The sequence below is a fragment of the Protopterus annectens genome, chromosome 8.part1 (assembly GCF_019279795.1).
Source record: "Protopterus annectens isolate FY-2018-M chromosome 8.part1, PAN1.0, whole genome shotgun sequence".
Classification (NCBI taxonomy): Eukaryota; Metazoa; Chordata; order Ceratodontiformes; family Protopteridae; genus Protopterus; species Protopterus annectens.
The window spans coordinates 103,042,839-103,066,089 of NC_056742.1; the positions used below are offsets into that span (position 1 = coordinate 103,042,839).

The window sequence follows — 23,251 nt, forward strand, 5'->3', positions numbered from 1 at the left end:
GCTAGACTAAGGATCTGAGAACCTATAGTGGGTCCCTGAGAGATAACCCTGGGAGGCATAGATTTTGAGTGTTTAGCAGCTTTAGCCCTGGTGAATGCCTTAATAGACATGGATGCAGGAGGCCTGGCTGCATCACATGCTGGAGTAGTTTTGTTTAAGGGAATGGTGTCGGAAGGTTCCTGGACACCCGATTCTAAAGGAGATTCAATAACCGATACAGAAGTGGCCTCCGGGGCCGAGGTTGTCGGTTGTACGGTTTCGGTGGACGGAAGTACCAAGGACTCTGTTTCAGCCGAGACCAAGACACTCGCGGTAGGCCTGGCCGTGGTTTCAGCCGAAACCACGGCCTGCGTGTGTCGGTCCTTGTCCTTCCGTTTCTTTATTAAATGTGAAGTCGGAGTCTCCGCCAGCATATTGTAAGCAAAACTAGCCCCAAAAAATTCCTCTGCGAACTCCGCCGGACGTCTAAGAGTACGTCGGTTGAAGGAAGCACAGGCGGAACAGGCCGAGACGTCGTGGTCTGGGCCTAGGCAAGGTAGGCAGTAAGAGTAGCAATCCTTATGAGGTATTTGTTTCCCACAAGTTAAACAATTATTAATTTTATCTGACATCGGCTGAGGCAAGAAAGAGTCCCCAACAGGGTACTTAGCTTTTGAAGTCTTCGGTTTAGCTGAATTAAAGGAGCTGGCCGACCGGCACTTGCGAACTGCTTCTGCTTCAGACACCACGCGGCAAGAAAGACTGAGGAAGATGGCGTCGGCTGGCGCTTTTATACCCCAGGCGCTCTGACGTCGGGGAAAGGGCGGCATCAGCCGACGCCGGACCCAGACTTTGGAATCCGGCCGACCGAAGGGCTGCCTGAGGCAGGACAACCCATATGTAAGGGCTGCAGATGCATCCTTGAAGGACATCTGGCAACTGGCCTAGCAGAGGCCTCGTCGTCAGGTATGGGTCTCGGCTGCCTGTCCTTATCTTTGCGCTTCTTATGTATCCCGGTCATCTGTTGCTCCGACGGCATGGTGTAATTGAATTTTCTACCAAAATAATGTTGGGCAAAATCAAACAGACGTTTAATAGTGCGCTTGTTAAACCTAGCACAAAACCGACAACCAGTGACGTAGTGGTCTGGGCCTAGGCATGGAATACAATAAGAATGAAAATCCTTATGAGGTATTTGCTTCCCGCAAGAAATACAATTATTAACTTTTTCTGACATCGGTCTGAGGCAAGAAAAGTTTCCCCAATGGGGTTCTTAGCTTTATTGAAGACTTCGGTTCTGAAATTCGAATTGAAAATCTCAGGAGTTGGCCGACCGGCTCTTGTGAACTGCTTCTGCTTCGGGCACCGCGCGGCAAGAAAGACTGAAGAAAATGGCATCGGCTGCCTCTTTTATACCCCTGTCGCACTGATGTCAAGGAAGAAGCGACCGCAACTGATGCCGGACCAAGACTTTGGAACTCAGGCCGACTGCGGGACCGCCTGACGGAAGATAACCCAAGTGTAATGACTGCAGCAGTGTAACACGATGAAAATCCCTGTCTGCATGGAAAATGATGGGGCTCAATGGCCATGAGAGCCTGAAGCTCTGAGACCCTTCTGGCTGAGGTGATAGCTAGCAGGAAGGCATACTTCCAGGAGAGGTATTTCAATTTGGTAGAAGCAGCAGGTTCGAAAGGAGGTATGGTTAGTTTTTCTAGAACATAATTCAGATCTCAGGGTGGTGTGGGAGGCCTTCTGGGAGGTCTGATATTAGAAGCCCCGCTGAGGAATTGCTTAATCAATCAAAGGATGAGAGAAGAGGGATGGGTCTGAATCGTAATGGGCAGAAATGGCTGAGGGATGAATTTTAATAGAGGAGAAAGAGAGGCCACTATTGAGAAACTCGGCTAGGTAATCCAAGATAAGAGGAATGGAAGGATGGGAGGTACTGGCATCAGGAGCAGAATCTTTTCCATTTCCCTGCTCATGATTTTCTGGTTCTGGGCCTTCTAGCCTCTGTGAGGATGTCTAGGACCTGTTTGCTTAACAGGGATTCCTTATTAGCTTTTAAGGTATAAGCCATACTGAAAGATGGAGAGTAAGTCTGGGTGCAGTATCCTCCTCCTCCCCTGGGTCAAGAGGTCTGAGATCAGGGGAAGCTGCTTTGGGGGGGGGGCTATAAGTTCAGGCTGTGCAGTAAGGGGCTCCCAATGCTGTCTGGGCCAATATGGAGCAATGAGGATAGTCTTTGGTCTCCCCTCCTTTATTTTGAGCAGTACCTTGGGAATAAGGGGCAGAGGACGGAACATGTACACAAAGAGGGAGTTCCAGGGGAAGGTCAAGGCATCCACCTTCCACGCTAGGAGGTGATGCTCCCTGGTACAGAACTTTTGCAGCTGGTGGTTGAGGTGCGAGGCACAAAGATCCACTTACAGAATCCCTCACTCCCGAGTGATTTGCAGAAAGATTTCCCTGAGGAGCTGCCATTCGTGGGGGTCCAGTAAGTTTCTGCTTAGGTGGTCTGCCAGGGTGTTGCTGACCCCTGGCAGGTATTGGGCAATTAAGTGTAGACCCATGGAGGTGGCTGTGAGCCAGACACTCATGGCTAGCCTGCACAGGGGGTAAGATTGCGTCTCCCCCTGTTTGTTGCTGTACCACATTACTGTGGAGTTGTCTGTTTTTATAAGAACCACCCCTGGCCTGAGATGGGTTTTGAAAGATGTCAGAGCCTTTTGTACTGCCATCATTTCTTTCTGATTGATGTGCAAGTGAAGCTGCTGGTCATCCCAAAGATCTTGGGTGCATCTGCCTGCTAGGAAAGCGCCCCAGTCAAAGTCTGAGGTGGTGGTGATGGTCTGGCGAGTAGGGCAGAGGATGAAGGGATGACCCTTGTTTCTGGTACAGGCCTCTGCCCACCAGAGGAACTCAGCCCTTGTACAAGGGATCAGAGGGAGAGAAGTCTCTAGGGACAGAGTGCTGGCACCAAAGGTTCTTTAGATACCACTGAAGTTTTCTCATGTGAAGCCTGGCCAAAGGAATGAGAAGGATGTAAGATGCCATGTATCCCAGGGCTTGCAGGAACTTCCTCGCAGTGAGGTGACATCTGGAAGCCAGCTGGGTAAAGTAGAGAGGCAGGAAGCTCTGCTTTTCTGGGGACAGGAAGGCCATTTGGGATGCTGTGTCTAGAAAAGCTCCCAACAAAATGATCTTCCTAGTTGGATTTTGCTTTGATTTCTTCTCATTGATGGTGAACCCTAGGAAAGTGAGGAGTGAGTTGACAAACAGAAGGTCTTGGAGCAGCTTTTCTTTGCACTCTGTCTGAATGAGACAGTCGTTCAGATAAGGGTAAATCTGTACATTTCTTTGTCTGCAGAATGCTATGGCCAGGGCCAAGCATTTGGTGAAGACCCTGGGTGCAGTAGATAAGCCTAAGGGCAGCGCAGAGAACTGAAAGTGTTGTGAGCCTGCTCTGAAGCTCAGGAATTTCATGCATGGTTCTCTGATGGGGATGTGGAGGTAGGCATCTTTTAGGTCTAGGGTCGCTAGCGTGGCATTTTTTGTTGGCATAGGCAGCAGCTGCTGCAAAGTTAGCATTTTGAATCTGGAGACTACCAGGGAGGTGTTCAGAATGGTTAGATCCAGGATGGGGCACCAAGTGCTCGCTTTTCCGGGAACAAGGAATAGTCTGGAATAAAATCCTTTGCCTGTTTGATCTGAGGGGACAGGTTCCACTGCCCTCTGGGATATGAGTTTGCACCCGTTTCAATGCCTCTGCCCACTGATTTAGAGGTAAGTCTGGGTACCCTCTTGAAATTGGGAGTTTGCTGAAAGAAAATTTGTATCCCTGAAAAATGATCCATAGGACCCACTGGTCCTTTGTTACAGAAAGCAAATTGTCTTTGAAGAGAGAAAGACATCCTCAGAGTTTCTGGTGAAGGAAGGGAGGGGGGAGTCATTGGGAGTGTTTGCCAAAGAAGGTTGGTTTAGAACTCCCTGCCTTAGAGACAGAAGTGGTCCATTGTTTGCTTCTCTGCTGGCCCTGGGATATGGGCCTGAATTGTCTGTCCCTGCGGGGCTTTCCTTGGCCCTGTCTACTAGGTGCAAGGAAAGCCCAGTGCTTACAGGGGAAGTTCCTGTTGAACCTGAAAGAAATATTTTACTGCTTGCATAGATTTTGCTTTGTCTTACATCTTTTTAAGCACCTCTTCTGCTTTTTCCCCAAACAAGTGTTCCTTATCTAGGGGGGCATCAATAAGCTTAGGCTTGACATGATCAGGGAGAGGTTGTTCCTTCAGCCATGCACGTCTCCTAATAGATCCTGTCACTTTTGCCCTGCTAGAGGCTTCTAGGGTGTCGTATCCACATTGCAATGAGTGTTTGGCCACTTGACATGCAGAGTGCAGTAAATCTGCTACCTCTTTTGAAGTGACACAGTCAGGAAAGGAAGCAATTTTCTGTTTTAATAGTTCCAAAGTGTGTTGTTGATATTTCAACATATGGAACAGACAACTGAGTGCTCTGACAGCTAAGGTTACAGGGGTGTATACATTTTTTGACCTGTCTGTCTAGAGCTCTGGAGTCCTTGTCAGAAGGAAGAGGATTCTTGGCAGAACTAGCCTTAGCTCCTTTAGGTCCCTGTGTAATGACCTCTGGGTCTGCAGCAGGATATCTGTACAGGTATTTGAGAATCCGGTACTCTGTAGTACCTGTCAGGTTTACTGGGCGCAGGAAGGAGGGTGTCAGGGGCTAAGCTGGATTCATAGAAATCATCCACCACTTCTAAAAGGGGGGGGGGGGCAGGTTCAGAAAAGTACAGTTTTGTACCTACCATAAATGTAGATGTCCGATAGGTATGCATCTGCAGTCCTTACATATGGGTTTGTCCTGCCTCAGGCAGCCCTTCGGTCAGCCGGATTCAAAGTCTGGGTCTGGCGTCGGCTGATGTCGCCCTTTTCCCGACGTCAGAGCGCCTGGGATATAAAAGCGTCAGCAGACGCCATCTTCCTCAGTTTTTCTTGCCCCAGATGCTAGTTGCCCTCTAAGTAAGGCTACATTTGGAGAGATGAAAAAATTCCAAACATGCACAGCAATAAAAAACAAATACACCATAAAAGATAACCCCAGCTAGCTGAAATGAGGGATAGGTACCCATAGTATACCACAGAGGGGTAGGAGGGAGGGAAAACCTGACTGCAGATGCATACCTATCGGACATCTACATTTATGGTAGGTACAAAACTGTACTATGTCCTTCAAGGATGCATCTACAGTCCTTACATATGGGTAGAATACCATAGCCAAGCTGGGGGAGGTAGGACCTAAGAAAAGGATGGTGTAGCTAACGTGCCCTGCAGGACTGCAGTAGCAAAGCCTGCTCTGGATCTGGAATATAAGGGCAAGTTGTAATGCTTGGAAAATGTATGCACGGAGCTCCATGTAGCAGCTTCTAAAATGTCCTTTGTAGCCACCCCTCTTAAGAAGGCTGTGGAGGTGGCTGTTGCTCTGGTGGAATGAGGCCTAATGTTAGCTGGCACAGCTTTTCCATGAAAGGAGTAACAGAACCAAATGCAATTTCCTATCCATTTTGAAATTGTCTGTTTGGAAATTGCTTTTCCTTGTACACCAGCATCATATGCTACAAAGAGTTGGTCAGTTTTTCTGTAAGTCTTAGTTCTGTCCAGTAGTAGCGCAACTGTCTGTGGATGTCCAAAGTATGCAGAAGTTTCTCTCCTTTATTTTGTGGATATGGAAAGAAGGTAGGCAGGTGAATAGCTTGGTTCAGTGAAACCCTGGATACCACCTTTGGCATGAATGAAGGATTGGTTCTCAAAGAGACTCTGTCCTGATGAAAAATGAGAAATGGCTGTACTGCCATGAGGGCCTGTAAGTCAGATACTCTTCTTACTGAGGTTATGGCCAGAAGGAAGGCAGTCTTCCAAGACAGGAATTGTAGCTCTGAGGATGCTGCTGGTTCAAAGGGAGGTAGAGTTAATTTTTCCAACATGAAGTTAAGGTCCCATGTAGGCACTGGTGGTTTCCTTGGAGGGTTGATGTTTTTTATCCCTCTTAGAAACTGCCTTAGCAGAGGATGAGAGAATACAGGTGGGTCGGTGTTGTACTCTGCTGAAATTGCTGAAGCATGAATCTTTACGGAGGAATAAGAAAGGCCATTTTGGAGCATTTCAGCCAAGTGTTCCAGAATATGTGGGATGCTCATGATTGTCAAATCTTGACCCTTTGCGGTGTTCCAGGTACGAAATCTTTTCCATTTTGCTGAATATGCTTTTCTTGTGGAAGGCCGCCGGGCTTCCATGATGATATCCTGTACCCTCTTGGATAGTTTATCCTGGCGAGGAGTCAAGGTATTCTCCAGGCTGTCCGCTGCTCCTTAACAGTGGGTACCAGTGTTGGCTATCAGAATTACTTTTGGTTGCTCTGTCCTGATCTTCAGTAAGACCTTGGTCATTAATGGAAGTGGTGGGAATGCATATACTGTTAGAGTATTCCAGCTGAAGGAGAGGGCGTCCACTTTCCATGCTCGAGGGTGGTATGTCCTTGCGCAGAATTTCCTCAGTTGATGGTTGTGGTGGGAGGCAAAAAGATCTATGTCCGGCGTTCCCCATGATTGTGTTATCTGGAGAAAGATATCTGGGTGCAACATCCATTCGTGTGGATCCATGATGTTTCTGCTCAGGCTGTCCGCCAGTACATTGTCTTTTCCTGGTACGAACTGGATTGTAGCTCTATATTGAGCTTTAGGGAAAGTTCCCACAGATTCATTGCCAGCCTGCAAAGAGGGTATGAATGGGTACCTCCTTGCTTATGTACCACATAACTGTGGTGTGGTATTGTCTGTCTTTACTAACAGGTGACCTTGGTGCAGGAAGAGCTTGAAGGCCTCGATGGAATGTATCACTGCCAGCATTTCCTTTTAGTTGATGTGCAGATGCAATTATTTTTGTGTCCATTGTCCTTGAATGCATCTGCCCTCCATGTGCGCTCCCCATCCATGGTCTGAGGCATCCGTTGTAATGGTTTGGTTGATATGTGGCTTGCTGAAAGGCAGGCCCATGTTTGACTGGCTTGCTTTTGCCCACCACAGGAATTCCTTTTGAAGGCATGGAATGAGGGGGATCAAAGTTTCTAGACTGTGACTGTGCTGAGACCATAGACTCCTTATTTACCATTGTAGTTTCCTCATATGCAACCTTGCTTGTGGAATCAGAAGAATGCAAGATGCCATGAATCCCAGGGCCTGCAGGATTTTCCTTGCACTTAGCTGGGTTTGTGTTGTGAGAATTCTGAAATAATCCGGTAGTTGTGCTTGCTTTTCTTCTGTGAGAAAAGCCATCTGGGTGTTTGTATCCAGTTTTGCACCCAGGAAAATTATTCGTTGGGATGGAACAAGTCTTGATTTCTGAATGTTGACTGTGTATCCCAAGGCCTGTAGTAGTCGATGGCATAGTTTAAGTGTTTTACCAGTGTTTGCTGGCTGTCCGCTTGTATGAGGCAGTCGTCCAGGTATGGGTAAATTTGAATCCCCTGAAGTCTGCAATGTGCAATTACTGATGCCAGGCATTTCGTGAATACTCTGGGCGCAGTAGATAAGCCAAATGGCAATGCTGAGAATTGATAATGCTCTGAACCTGCAAGAAATCTGAGGTGTCTTCTGCAACTTTGTCTGATAGGGACATGCAGGTATGCCCTCCTTGAGGTCTAGAGCTACCAGCCAGGACCCCTTGCCCAGCATGGGAAGGAGTTGCTGTAAGGTCAGCATTTTGAATTTTGGCACGATGAGGTAAGTATTCAGTGCGGACAAGTCCAGAATAGGTCTCCATTGCTTTTCTTTTCTTGGAACAAGGAATAGTCTGGAATAAAATCCTTGGCCTTGTTCTGTGAGAGGAACCCTTTCTATTGCTTTCATTTGAAGTAGTTTGGAAATTTGTTTGAAAGCCTCTGCCCTTTGGTTTGGTGGCAGGTTTGGCATGCCTCGTCTTTTTGGTAATGTACGAAAATGGAATCTGTATCCTTTGTCTATTATTTGCAGTATCCATTTGTCCTTTGTAATGCTGTGCCAATTTTTTGAGAATAAAGATAGCTTTCCGCCCAAAGGTGCTTCCAATTGAGCCCTGGTTGGCGGGGTCATAGTCAAGTCATTGAGATGGTTCTTGTGTAGTAGTTGTAGGTCCTGCAGTACCTCTCTGGTTAGGAGGCTGCCATTGACGTCCTCTGTAGGAGCCTCGAGCTTGCCCTCTACCTCTGGCACGTCTGTTTCTGCCTCTTTGAAATTTGTCTGTGTCCGGAAGGACCAATTCTTAGAAGGCCAATTTCTGCTGAATCTTGGTGGTTGGACCTGTAGGAAATCTTTGACTGTTTGTACTGATTTAGCCTTTTCCTCAAATTTCTTTAAGACCTCTTGAGCCATGGAGCCAAATAACTTTTGCTTTTCCAGCGGAGCATCCAGAAGCTTTGCTTTAACATGATCTGGCAGTGTTTGTTCCTTCAGCCAAGCATGTCTACGTATGACTGCACCTGTCATTGCATCATAACCACACTGCAAGAAATGGTTGCTAACATGCTGGGAGTTATGTACCAGATCCTGAAGTGCCTTTCGATCTAGGGGTTCAGGTGAAGATAGCTTTTTATGCAATTCATCTAACAAATACTCTTGGTACTGTATCATATGGAATTGACAATTTAATGCCCTCATAGAAAGAGTGGAAGAAGTATACACCTTTTTACCCCATCGCTCTAAAGCCCTGGACTCCCTTTCAGAAGGAAGTGGGTTCTTAGTAGTGGTGGTTGCAACCCCTTTAGGACCCTGGGAAATAGTTTCTGGGTCAGCAGAGTGGCCCTTGTAAAGAAAATGATGCGAGTCCGGGACCCTGTAGTACCTGTCGGGTTTGACAGGAGCCGGAGGAAGGGAGTCAGGGGAAATACTAGACTCAGAATACACATCATCAATGACATTTAAAACAGGAGGAACAGCCAAAGGTCTATGCTGAGGTAAATGCAAGAAAGTCCATAATCTCTTCCTGGAGTCAGAGAATTCCTGGCCCTGCCATTTGAAATGCTCTCTCAAGGAGTGAAGGGTTTCACCAAATGACAACTCCTCAGGAGGGGAGGCCGAGGGAATAGATTCCTCTGCATCAGAATCCTCGTAGGCCGTAAAGGCCTCCTCCTGGTAGTCTGATAGGGCAGAGTCATCTGAGGCCTCATCAGGAGACTGGGGATCTGGCTGCTCAACCCTGGGCCTTTAGTCTTGAGGAGGTTGAGAGTCCCTGTCCGGATGTGGCTGAGAGCCCCTAATTAGGGGAATAAGGTCCTCAGCTAAAAGTACAGTTTTGTACCTACCATAAATGTAGATGTTCGAAGATCCACATTGCTGCAGTCCTTACACTTGGGTAGTCCGCTGTCCACGGTCGGCCCGAATATCAAAGTATAAGGCTGACGTCGGTCAGGGCGCATTTAACTGACGTCAGGACGTCAGGGTACAAATGCGCATGACCGGCGTCATATCCTCAGTCTTTTCTTGCCCCAGATGTCAGAAGACCTTAAAAATAAAGGTCAAAACCAAAAGACAGCAAACAAATAACCAACCACCCTTGCACTAACTATATGTACAATATATACAATATACACAATATGTACAACCCAACCCACACAACCACCTCCAACTACAGAGGGGAAGGAGGGAGGGTAATTGGACTGCAGCAATGTGGATCTTGAACATCTACATTTATGGTAGGTACAAAACTGTACTATGTTCTTCATCTCACATTGCTGCAGTCCTTACACTTGGGTAGAATCCCAAAGCAGAGGTAAGGGAGGATGGCTAACTATAAGGAAGCAGGAGCTGCCAAAATGCCCTGCAAAACCGCAGTGGCAAAACCAGCCCTGGACTTAGAGTAAAGTGGCAGGTGATAATGCCTAGAGAAGGTATGCACAGAACTCCAAGTAGCTGCCTCCAAAATATCCTTGGTTGCCACTCCCTCAAAAAGCTGTTGAAGTGGCAGTAGCCCTAGTGGAATGAGGCCTAATCCCAGCTGGAACCTCCTTGCCATGATGGGAATAACAGAAAGCAATGCAAAACCCAATCCACTTAGAAATAGTTTGTTTTGACACAGGCTTGCCCTGAGAACTCAAAGCAAAAGAAATAAACAACTGCTGAGACTGCCTGAATCCTTTAGTTCTGTCCAAATAATAACGCAACTGCCTGTGTACATCCAAAGTGTGCAAAATCTTTTCCCCCTTATTTTGGGGATTTGCATAAAAGTAGGCAAATGAATAGTCTGGTTTAAAGCCACACTAGAAACTACCTTAGGCATAAAGGAAGGATTAGTACGTAATGATACCCTATCCTTATGGAAAATCAAGAAAGGCTCAACTGCCATAAGGGCCTGTAATTCAGAAACCCTTCTTGCAGAGGTAATGGCCAACAAAAAAGCAGTCTTCCATGATAAATATTTCAACTCAGCAGTAGCTGCAGGCTCAAAAGGTTGTAGAGTGAGTTTCTCCAACACAAAATTGAGATCCCAAGCAGGAGTAGGAGCTCTTCGTGGGGTCTTATATTCTTTGCCCCTCTAAGAAATTGCTTGAACAAAGGATGAGAAAACAATGGCGGGTCGCAATCATAGTGAGCTGAAATTGCTGCAGCATGAACTTTAATAGAAGAGAAAGACAAACCTTTGTCTAGTAACTCAGTAAGATATTGAAGAGCCACACACAAATTAGGCTCAGAAACATCAAAATCTTTTGCTGCACTCCAAAATAAAAATCTCTTCCATTTATCAGCGTACACTTTCCTTGTACTAGGCCTTCTGGCTTCCAAAATAACATTCAAAACTTGCTGAGGAAGTGGAGGCCCATTATGGTTCAAAACAGAATATGCCAAGCTGTTAGGTGCAGAGAGTGAAGCTTGACATTGAGCAAATGGCTGTCCACCTGTGACAACAGGTGTGGAATCGAAGGCAAAGGCCATGGAGGCTTCCGTACTAGACTTCTTAGTAATGGGTACCAGTGCTGTCGAGGCCAATCTGGAGCTATTAAAATCATCCTTGGCTTGTCCTGTCTGACCTTCAGAAGTACCTTTGGGAGGAGAGGCAGAGGTGGAAAGGCATACACATGAAGATTGCTCCAATTGAAAGAAAGAGCATCCACTCTCCAAGCTGTGGGATGAAACCTTTTCGTGCAAAACTTTGGCAGCTGATGGTTTAGTGGAGAAGCAAACAGATCTATGTCTGGAGTTCCCCATGACACTGTCAATTTTTGAAATACATGAGGATCCAATTTCCACTCATGGGGATCCATAATTCGTCTGCTCAACACATCTGCTAAGGAGTTCTGTGCTCCTGGCAGAAACCTTGCCTGAAGATTGAGCTGTAAACTGAGAGCAGTCTCCCACAAAATCATTGCTTGCCTGCATAGAGGATAAGAATCGTTCCCCTTGCTTGTTGATGTACCACATGACAGTTGTGTTGTCTGTTAGAATCAACACCTGTCCTGGAAGAAGGAATTCCTTGAAAGCTATTAATGCAAACTGGACTGCTAACATCTCCTTCATGTTGATATGTAGATGTTGTAGTCTGACAGGCCACTTGTTTTGTATCCACTTTCCATTTAGATGAGCTCCCCAAGCTTTGTCTGAGGCATCTGTCGTTAAAATCTGACTTGCCTCTGGCCGGGTCACAGAGAGTCCCTTGTTTAGGTGACATTCCTGAGCCCACCACAAAAATTCCTTCTGAATGCAAGGTATTATTTGAATGACAGTGTCCAGATCCTGGCAGTGCTGTGTCCATACATTTTTGGGATACCATTGTAGCTTCCACATATGCAGTTTGGCATTGGGAAGCACCAGAATACAAGATGCCATGAACCCTAAGGCTTGAAGGACTGTCCTTGCAGTCAGCCCGGACTGATGAGATAGTTGATGGAAGTAAAGGGATAGACTCTTTTGTTTGTCCGGGGTTAAAAAGGCCATCTGGGCTGCTGTATTCAGTCTCACACCCAGAAAGCACATGTCTTGAGAGGGTACTAGACTGGACTTTATTTCGTTCACAGAATACCCTAGGCATCTTAGCACTGCTATCACATATTCCAAATGACGAAGAAGCTCTTCCCTTCCTTGAGCCAGAATTAGGCAGTCGTCCAAATAAGGATAGATCTGTATTCCTTTTAGTCTGAAGAAAGCTATCACTGGAGCCAGAACTTTCGTGAACACTCTGGGCGCAGTAGATAAGCCAAAGGGCAATGCAGAGAACTGATAATGAAAAGTCCCAGCTCGAAAACGCAGATACTTTCTGCAACTGAGTCTGATAGGAACATGAATGTAAGCCTCCTTGAGATCCAAAGTTACCATCCAATGATCTTTGCCCAGCAGAGGTAAAAGCTGCTGCAACGTCAACATTTTGAACTTGGGAATGTCCAGATAAGTGTTGAGGATAGATAAATCCAAAATTGGTCTCCATGTGTTCCCCTTCTTTGGTACTAGGAACAGGCGAGAATAAAATCCTAGGCCCACTTCTGGCAGAGGGACCGGCTGTATGGCCCCTAGTTGGAGCAACAGAGAAACCTGTTTGTGAGCCTCTATTCTTTGTTGAGGAGGAACGTCTGGCATGCCTTTGAAAGGAGGCAAGGTATGGAAATAAAACCTGTAGCCGTGATGTATGATATCCAATACCCATCTGTCCTGGGTAATTAAACTCAAATTTTCTTTGAAAAGTGCCAACCTTCCTCCCAAAGGTGCTGCCAGACGAGCAGGCTCTGGCAGCTGAAAAGGTAGGTCATTGGGTCTGTTTACGAAAGGACTGACCCCTGCCCTCACCCGAAGCCTGTGCAGGAGAACTCCCTGTTCTAGGCCTGAAAGAGCCCTGAGCTCTGCCCTTACCACGTCTAGATCTACCCCTAGACTGGGAATCATAAGAAGGATACGTCCACCCCTTAGTAGGCCAATTTCTACTAAACTTTGGAGGCTGGACCTGCAAAAAATCTTTAACAGTCTGCATAGACTTAGCCTTGTCTTCCATTTTCTTTAAGACTGTCTCAACAGGAGGACCAAACAACACGTCAGATTGTAAAGGAGCATCTAAAATCCTTGTTTTAACATGTTCAGACAAATTCTGATCCCTCAGCCAGGCGTGCCTGCGAAGAACAGTCCCAGTGGCAGCCACCCTAGACGAGGCCTGTACAGCATCAAAACCACATTGCAAAGAATGCTTACCCACCTGTTCAGAAACATGGACTAAATCTTGCAACTCTTTACAATCAATACCAACTGCCAGAGCATCAACCTTAGACTTCAATTGTGAAAGGAGATAGTTTTGGTATTTTAACATGTGAAACTGGCAATTCAGAGCCCTCATAGCAAAAGTGGAAGAAGTATAAACTTTCTTTCCCAACTATCCAAGGCCCTAGCCTCCTTATCTGTAGGAACCGGATTCTTAACAACAGAAGCCTTAACACCCTTAGGCCCCTGGCTAACAGTTTCTGGGTCTGCCCTAGGACTCTTAAAAAGATACTTGTGAACTTCAGGCACCCTGTAATACCTATCCGGCTTAACAGGAGCAGGAGGCAAAGAATCAGGATTAAGAGAAGCCTCTGTAAAAACATCTTCCACTACATCCAAAACAGGAGGTATAGCCAAAGGCCTATGCTGGGGTAAAAACAGAAATTCCCTAAGCCTTTTCCTGGAATCAGAGAAGTCCTGACCCTCCCACTTAAAATGCTCCCTCATGGAATGAAGAGTTTCTGAAAAGAAAAATCCTCAGGAGGAGTAGCAGAAGGAGTAGAATCATCCACATCAGAATCAGAATAAGGAGAGTACTCCTGCAAGTCTTCAGTCAAGACTCTGAAACATCTGAAGCTTGCTCAAAACCCCCAGCTCAGGCTCCACCCTAGGTCTCTTAGCAGGAGGGGCATAGAACCCTAATCAAAGTAATCAAATCTTCTGCCATTTTAAGCATATGCTTCTTGGGCATAGTACCGAAGAGCTAGGGGTAACACCAACTGAAGCTAAACCTGGCCTGCCCCTGGGAGAAGCCTTAGAAACAGAAGGAGAGGGCCTAGCCACCTTAGGAAGGGAGGGGAGTATAGTAACCTGAGAAGCCCCCTCAGCCTGACTTGCCTCCTGAGAGGCCACATCTTGCAATAATAAGGTCTCACTCTGGGAACACAAAGAAATCTCCGGTGGAGCCACCGGCTCCACCGACACCTCTAAAGAACCGGCGTCCGGTACAGACGGTTCTTCTAGCCTAGGCTTAACTGTCTTGTCCTTGCGCTTCTTCGATGAAGCGGCGCCGGAGCATCCGACGGCATTTTATAATTGCACCGCTTCCCAAAGACTAACCTTGCACAATCCAACCTTCTCTTTATAGTGCGTTTATTAAATCTAGCACAAGAGCGACAGCCAACAACGCCGTGCTCAGGCCCTAAGCAAGGAATACACAAAGTATGATAATCTCTATGCGGTATCTGTTTCCCACAAGAAACGCAATTATTAACTTTTTCTGACATCCGTAAATGACTGAGGCAAGAAAAACTAAAATATTCCCCAACGGGGTACTTAGCCAACTTTGAACTCGGTCTGAAACTTCTAAATCGAAAAATCTCAGAACGCCAACCGGCACTTGCAATGTTGCTTCTGCATCGGACCATGCGGCAAAAAAGACTGAGGATATGACGCCGGTCATGCGCATTTGTACCCTGACGTCCTGACGTCAGTTAAATGCGCCCTGACCGACATCAGCCTTATACTTTGATATTCGGGCCGACCGTGGACAGCGGACTACCCAAGTGTAAGGACTGCAGCAATGTGAGATGAAGAACATCTTAAAATCTATGAACCGGTGGTGGATCCCTGAGGAATAGCCTTGGGAGGAAGAGATTTTGGCTGTTTAGCAGCTTTAGCATGTATAAATGCCTTAATGGACATGGATGCAGGAGGCCTAGCTGCTCCACATGCTGCAGTAGTCTTATCCAGAGAAATGGTGTCGGATATTTCCAGAGCACCGGTTTCAGAAGGGAATTCTATGACCGACTCAGAGGTGGCCTATGTGGCCGAGGTTGTCGGTTGTGCGTTTTCGTCGGTCGGAAGCACCGAGGATTCGGTTTCAGCAGAGACCAAGACACTCGCGGTAGGCCTAGGCGGGGTTTCGGCCGAAACCACGGTCCGCGTGTGTCTGTCCTTGTCCTTCCATTTTTTGGGTAAATGAGGAGTCGGAAGCTCCGACGGCATGTTGTAACAGTATTTTTCCCAAAAAAATTCCTCTGCAAACTCCGCCCGATGCCTAAGAGTGCGTCTATTGAAAGAAGCACAGGCTGCACAGGCCGAGACGTCGTGGTCTGGGCCTAGGCAGGGTAGGCAGTAAGAGTGGAAATCCTTATGAGGTATTTGTTTCCCACAAGTTAAACAATTATTAACTTTAACCGTTTGATCTGAAATCGGCTGAGGCAAGAAAGAGCCCCGGGTACTTAGCTTTTTGAAGTCTTCTGTTAGCTGAAATCACAGTAGCTGGCCGACCGGCACTTGCGAACTGCTTCTGCTTCGGGCACTGCGCAGCAAGAAAGACTGAGGAAGATGGCGTCGGCTGACGCTTTTATATCCCAGGCGCTCTGACGTCGGGAAAAGGGCGACATCAGCCGACGCCGGACCCAGACTTTGGAATCCGGCCAACCGAAGGGCTGCCTGAGGCAGGACAACCCATATGCAAGGACTGCAGATGCATCCTTGAAGGACATCTCTCTAAGCCTTTTCTTAGACTGTGGAAAGTCCTGAGATTCCCATTGGAAATGTTCTCTGAGGGAGTGAAGGGCTTCCCCAAAAGAAAGGTCCTCTGGAGGGGAGGCAGATGGGATGGAGTCCTCTGCATTTGAATCCTCATAAGCAGCTAAGGGATGCTGTTCTTCAAAAACTGAATAGTCAGATTCCTCAGAATCCTGTTCTGTCATAATTTCTGGAGAAGAGTGCCTTTTCCTTTTAGAAGTTGTGACCCCAGATAAGCGAAAGGAGATCCTCTGCCATTTTCAGCATTTGTGCTTGGGGTGGTGGAGCAGTAGCAAGATGGTGGCTAGAAACAGATTTCCTAGGAGTGGCCTGGCTTCTAGGCCTGAGAGAATCCATCGGTCTGAGAGAAATGGCAGTCGGAAGAGAAAACGTCAGTTTCTGTTTAGATTCGGTAGTGTGAAAGGCCTCTTCGGAAGATGGTGCCTGCATCGCGGCTCTGGACCCAACCGAGGCAGAGACAGCCAGAGGCTCAAAGACAAAGAAGATTTCTGCGGCATACTGGACTCGGAATGGATCTCAGTAGAGGCCTGCATAGATATCGAATCGGGCATCAGGGACTGCAAAAGCACCTCACTGAATTCCGAAGAACTGACTACCTGCTTAGCGGTAGCATCGTCAGAAGGCTTAGCCTTGTGGGGGTCTGTCTCTATCTTTATCTCTACTTTTTTTCGGAATGTCCACAGATTGTTGGCTGACAGACACCATATAAGAAAGCAAGGACAGAACACGAAAATAACTGTCTACAAAAAGAGCTCTACGGCGAATGGTTCTTGCATTAAAGACGGCACAGAACCGGCAACGGGGGACGTCGTGGTCTGGCCTAAACAAGTGACGCAGTAAGAATGGAAGTCTCGGTGTGGGATCTGCTTTCTACGGACGAGACAATTGATAACTTTTTGGGACATTGGTTAGTGTAAGGAAAAAGGATCCTCAACGGGGTACTTAGCTTTAGATGTTTTCAGCTGAAATTCAACTTCTAGTAGCAAACAACTGGCACTCTTGTGAACTTCTTCTGCTGCAGGTTCCACTGCAAGAAAGACTGATGTAATGACGCCGGCTGCCTTGCTTTATAGCAATGACATCAGAATACAGGCGACGGCAGCCAACGCAAAAAAAATTGACTCTGGTATTTGGGCCGTCCTAGGGCTACCACAGCAGGGCTAACCCCACAGGTGATGACTGCAACAGTGAAACACGAAGAACATCTACAGGGCTTCTACACAAACCTATATAGCCAAACTGCAGAGAGGCTAAGAATGAGTGTCCCTGTGTAACAAATTTCATTACTGGGGTATTGTCTGTCATCAAGTGCTGAACTCCTGATTTCCAAATCTGCTTAAAAACTTTGAAGGCCAGAATTATTACAATCATTTCCTTCAGGTGTATCACTCCTGCTTTCCTTGGAATTCCAGATGCCCTGAAGTGTTGAGATTCCATGGGCCCCCAGTCAATGTCCGAGGCATCCCCTGAATGTTCTGCACTTCAACAGGGCAACATTCCAGTTGCTTCCTTAGTTCATTAATGCCTACTGGCAGTCAACTAGATGAGACACTCCTGATCCCTGCACAATGGATCACAACTGCCAACAGCTGCAAGTCTGAAAGAACATTAAATGTGATAACATTTTTTTTCCAGATACAAGCTTTCTGCATGTCCTATTCACCTAAAGTAATTTTCTCATATTTAATGCGCATAATAACAAAAACGGAAGCAATAACAGAATTCATACAGGACTAACCTTCTGAAGATGGCAAACAAGCAGAAATGCTCCTTACATTGTCAAAACAAGCCAACAAATACTTAAAACATATGGGCTTGGTAATTCAGAATTCTGAAGGCTGATGATGTACAATAAACTCTCTTCCCAAAATCAAAAGCTTTTTCTGCATTTTAGATGTACTATCAGACATAATACAGGCAATATCAATGAGAGCTTCAAGGTACATGAAATAGGCACATCAGAATCACTCACTGAAGGCTGAGGTAAAGAAGAAGCTGGCTTCAAGACAGAGGACAGCTGACATAATTGCTAAGATCTTAACCTCACAGACTTGAGGGACAGGGCTTGATTCTGACCTCTAATTAGTGGCTAGGCTTGTAATGGTCTGCAGACAGACAGCCTAGTATTTACCTAAAAACCTTTAAGACTCCTGTACAACTTTCTTCCTGTGGCTCAAGACAGTAAGAACTGAAGAGCCATAAGCCTAGTCCATGTCTCACAAAAGAAAAAGGATGCATCTGAAAAGCAGATAGCAAAGCAGCTGTAAGTCAGATTATAAATTGTCTCTCTGGTGATGAGGGTCCTGTTGCCCCCCCACCACTCCTTTTCAGAGGACACGTTTGACGGGGTGGGATTAAAGACCAAGGAATCTGTTCTCATATCCCAGTGAAAGAGTGAGAGTTCATTAAAGCAGCACTAGTCCCTGCTACAGACTGCATTCTGAACTACAGAAAGGCAGCCAAATTAGAAACTAGCAGAACCTATAGTGTATACCCCCCCCCCTTCCATGTGGATGGAGAATCTAGGGTTAAAAGCACCAAGAATCCCCAAGGCTGTAGGGGCAATAAAGTCATGCTGCAGCACTTTAACAGTGGTAAACATGATAGTAACAGCATGTAAGGGAAAAGGACCACAGAGATAGTAAGTAGAGAGAAAAAGAGAAATGTTCATTTGACAGTGTAAGGGATAAAACAACACTATTGACGCTATCTCAACATAGAAACAGTGGTGCTGTGATGAAACAATGCTACTAAAATAAGAAAACGATTCCTTACCCTATTTCTCTGACATCCCTGGTGATACGATAATTCCATTCTCTGAAGAACTCATTTTCTTTATCAAATTCTCGGTCTTCTTCACCAATTGTAACTGTAAACCTCTTCTCCTCGAAATCTGGCTCCTGCTCTTTTCTGATTGTTGCTTTTTTCATCAGCTGGTATGAAGCAAAATATTGTCAGTGCTTAGAGCACCAGTGGTCCTCACTTTTCAATTAAACATTGGCAGACCATGAACAACTTGAAAGCAAACAAATTAATCACAGGTATAAAACTTGCATTCTCACATACACAATTCTTTCAGAAAATAACTGCCACACTCATCACCAGATCCACAAGGAAGATCCTCCAGCTTCCCTTACACTTTCCACAGTCCCAATTCCCCAACAATGAATTCGCAGACTACTGTCTTCAACATGAAAGCAATGCCAGAGCAGTTTCTAAGTGAATGGTGTCATTAACTACTACAATTTTGGAGTCCTCTCCCCAAGGGAGGGGCTTAGTCCTCAGAAAAAAAAAATGCATTTCTTTAACAGGTTCAGTTGTTGGCGAATTAACCTCAGGAACTGCAAACAGATCCCACTGTTGGGTTTAGCCCCCCCCCCCCCCCCCATTACTACTTGCACCTTTTTCATCCTCGGGCACGACAAGCATGCCCAATTTCAAACAGTTAAGCAGCCTTTTTTGGAATGACTGCTGTATCAAAATTAGAGGGAGGTGTCCAAGAGGGCTGCCTTTGAAACCCCAACACACTGACAGAACTTTTTTAAACTCAAGTCTGGGATTTGTCCTACACAAAGTGATTTGAGACCACTTCAGAAGCTGCTGACCTCAAAGACACACCTTCAAGTATCTTAACTAAACTCTACCACGAGCTGTCCAAGTTTGGAAGTAATCCCACCCAACTCTAGAGAATACTTTCTCCCACTTTTAAGCACAGCCCTGAAAATCTTGCAAAGTTCATCATCTTTTACTGTGCAACTCCAAGGCAAACAGAGCAAATATGCAAGTCTTTTGGAGGCAACTATCTTACAAAGGCCAGTCGAATACCCAGGAGCTCACAAAAATGCGGTCAAACAATGGTTACTGTGGAAAACAAAAGTAAACTCACACTCTGAAATACATGAGCTCAGGAGTAACACAGGTACTAATAAAAATGTTAAAAATAACTAAAATTGTGAATAAAAATATTCAGAGACTATAAAACAAACTATCAGAGCTGACTGATAGCTTTACCAAAAATAAGCAGTAAGAAAGGATAAAAAAAATATGAAAGGAGTTTTATACCAGCTCAGGAAACAAAAAATAATTCCTACACATTACTGGCTACTTTAACAGTTTATCTTCAAGAAAGATATGAACTATCTACAGGCTACTGTACTACATTTTGTTCCAGAGCACAAGTGTACTACAGCACACAAATTTTCAACACACACTTGGACAAGTAGCACAGAACAGCAAAAGGGAAATTCTTACATCAAAGAAGATAAAGTGGGAGACAATTTCTGGAAAATACAGTTGGGAAAATGGGCATCTGCAAAAAAGTAAGGGAATGAGATTTGATGTGGTGGGTAGCTACACTGGCAACAAAGCATGTAATGCTGCCAAGTTGCGTAACAGAAGGGGAAATGAATGGAAAGCAAATGAAATTTATCAGTGCAAGATTCCTTTTCAAAAAGTGATGGGTTGTTTAAATGAATATTTCAACATACACGTACAAAATAAACAAAGTAAAAGAAATGTTTCCCTGTAGTAAAATGTTTGCAGTTGTAGTTCAATTACAACTGCAGCACTAGTCCAAAGTGACACAACAATCTTTCTGCTTAGCAAATGTATTACCTCTTTGGCATGCCGAAGCCCACGCTCCCATGCACTCTCGGCAGGTGGCTCCAGTGGAAGTGGTGGTAGTATATCATCCACAGCTGCTGCTGTTGCTGCTGCTGCACTCTGTAAAAAAAAAAAAAAAAAAAAAAAAAAAAACAGAAAGTTTCAAGAATGTCATATCAAGTACATACCCTCCTACTCTAAATTAAAATAAAACCTAGGAGCAAAAATGGAAAACAAAAAAAAGCAAAATTAAAACTTAAAAATGCTACTGAACAAACTGCCTGCTATATGTACTTCAAAATATTAAAAATTCATTCAATTCTCATTAAAGGAGGCTTCTACAAGGAACTACAATATTTTCCCTTGACACTTCAAGGACAGCCTACTAAGAATGTGAACTTCAGGTACAATGTTTTCCTCAAATCAATTTTTGGTAAAATCTTTTCCCCAAAATAGGAAGTTATGTCCTTATTTTAACACTACATCTTTCATCTACATCTGTATGATACGACTGGTGGGTAGCCGAGCCACTTGTCAAACTGGAAACAGCAAAACTAGGGTTCGAGCTCAGAGTCCCTTTACATTTTGTCTTCCCATAATGTCCTAGTGTGTGAAATTACCATAAGTTGAGTTTATTGCCAATAAATGAAGGCAAGCTTTTGTACATAATAGCAGAGATAACGTCATGTCCCAAAAATGGCAATTTGGATGGAGTAAGGAGAGGGGCTTGTCATATCAGAGGGACATGGATAAAAGGATTCAACACTGTACTAAGTACCTACTTTGCTTACCCTATTCATCCCTTATGTCCCATCTGATGGGTCAGAATCCCCAGCTATAGGACACCTGGGTGGAATCTGACCGAAGATCTTCAAGGAAAGTGGCTCCAAAGGAAGCCCTAGGCCAACAGATAGCACTGAATTTGTAATACTCAGAAAAGGTGTGCAATGTAGACCAAGTTGCTGCTGCAAAAATGTCATCATCAGAGGTATTTCTATAGAAAGGCTGTGGAGCTGGCAACAAACCTTGTGGAATGGACTTCTGGTGCACATGTTAAAGGGAGAATGTGAACTGAGTAAATGTACTCTATACAATCAGAAAAACACCCAGAATGGGTAAACTCAGATACACAAACAGAGCTTATTGAACACAAATGGAGAAAAAAAGCCCCACTGAATCCCTTCTAACGGGTTTGGATCTGTGCAGAGAGAACTTCAGTTGCCTATGTACATCCAAGGTATGTACAGATTATTCATCTTTATTGGAATGGTTAGAAAAAAAAATGACAAATGGATAGACTGGTTTAAGCCATCTTGTGGACAAAAAAGGGACTAGTATATGCCTGCAGCTCTGAAACTTTTCTAGTAGAAGTGATATCCATAAAGAACTAAATCTTCTAAGAAATAAACTTCAAAGGTGCAAAACATGCTGGTTCAAAATGGTGGCTTTGTTAAGGCATCTAGAACAGTTTAAATCCCATGGAGGCACTGGTTTTCTGATTGAAGGACAAAAGAGAAAAAACCCTTTTCATACATTCACAGATTTGTTACTAGGCTAATGACCTGGAAGACCTTTCTAAGTCTAGCCAAGTTTCATGACAGAATAATGATGTCCTGTACCCAAACATGACATGGAGGGCCATTTTTAAGCTACCTCTGTCCATTAAGGAAACGGATGCCAGGCCTGGTGTAAATTTCGTACTCCTCATCCACTAGTCTAGAATATGATTAAACTGGGTAATAAACGAACTTAGCTTCACAGAGATGGGAAGCATGTTCCACAGGAGGGACAGTCTCTGGGACATGCATCTCTCTCTCCAGCATGCTCCGTTTAAGTCACAGACAAAATTCATGTCCCTAGATCTTGTACGAAGTACTCTGACTTATGAATATGTAGAAGATTCATAAGAGTGAGGTTTGTGGACGCCTTGTAAGTCAGGCATAGATCACACCTCGGTAATCTATAGGAGACTGAGTAGAGGGAAAGGACTTTAAGGCACTCTGCATACAGAAGGTTTGCTATGCCTTATATTGTTTTTGTTAAGAAACCTCCAAGGTGGCTGGTCAGGTACATAACAAAGGAAGCCCTATACTCTATGACTGATCTAATAAGGGTGAAGTATAGTGGGATAATGCTGTCTTTGGACCTAGATGCTATGACGTTATTTATAAGTTGTACATCATAAAAGGATTTCCTCACCACTGCGGCCATGTGGTGGTTGAAGGTTAGGCTACTGTCTATGTGCACACCCAGATCCCTGACCACTGGGTCAACTCTTAAGTGTGTACTATCAATATAGTAATTAGCCGGGATGGTTGAATTCCCAAAGGGTACAATTATGCATTTCTTAGCATTACGTTTAAGACTGTGGCTTTGGCACCATTTGTTAGTCAGAGATGAGTCTTCTTGAAGAATGCGAACGCCTGCAGGGTAGTCCATGATAACTTCCAGCTTGTAATTATCCACAAGCTTAAGACAGCCATAAACTTTCACATTTGTTTCCATTTCAAAGAAACAGATGCCAAAAAGGAGTTGGCCCAATACCAAGCCCTGAGGGACTCCACTAGTGACTGGCCTCTTGACAGAGGTAGCCTCACCTGTTTTGACCTCCTGAATCCTATCAGTGAGACAGTTGGCTATCCAGTGGGTGATAAAATGGTTAATATCTAAATTAGTAAGCTTGTCTATAATGCCTGAGTGAGGTATTGTATCAAAAGCCTTGGCCAGGTCTAAGTAAGCTGTGTGCACAGTCTTAACTTCATCCAGTGCTTTGGTGACCCTCTCTAAACAGTCAACCAGATTTAATAGGCATGACCTGCCTTTAAGAAAGCCAAACTGTGATAGGTAAACTGCAAACATTTGGACCTATGTCCTCATTTATCGTGTCCA

At 45.1% G+C, this 23,251-nt stretch overlaps 1 protein-coding gene across 13 annotated transcripts in view; it reads right to left on the reverse strand.

The window, feature by feature from the left end:
- ZC3H18 (zinc finger CCCH-type containing 18) overlaps nt 1-23,251 on the reverse strand; it is a 2,225,788-nt gene that overhangs the window by 1,951,796 nt on the left and 250,741 nt on the right. For all 13 annotated transcript variants that reach the window (XM_044081724.1, XM_044081723.1, XM_044081715.1 and 10 more), the window contains exons 5-6: nt 20,375-20,482; nt 18,536-18,693 (exon numbers count right to left, since the gene is read on the reverse strand). In XM_044081724.1, coding sequence (XP_043937659.1) covers nt 18,536-18,693; nt 20,375-20,482 — 266 coding nt within the window. The remainder of the gene's footprint in view (nt 1-18,535; nt 18,694-20,374; nt 20,483-23,251) is intronic.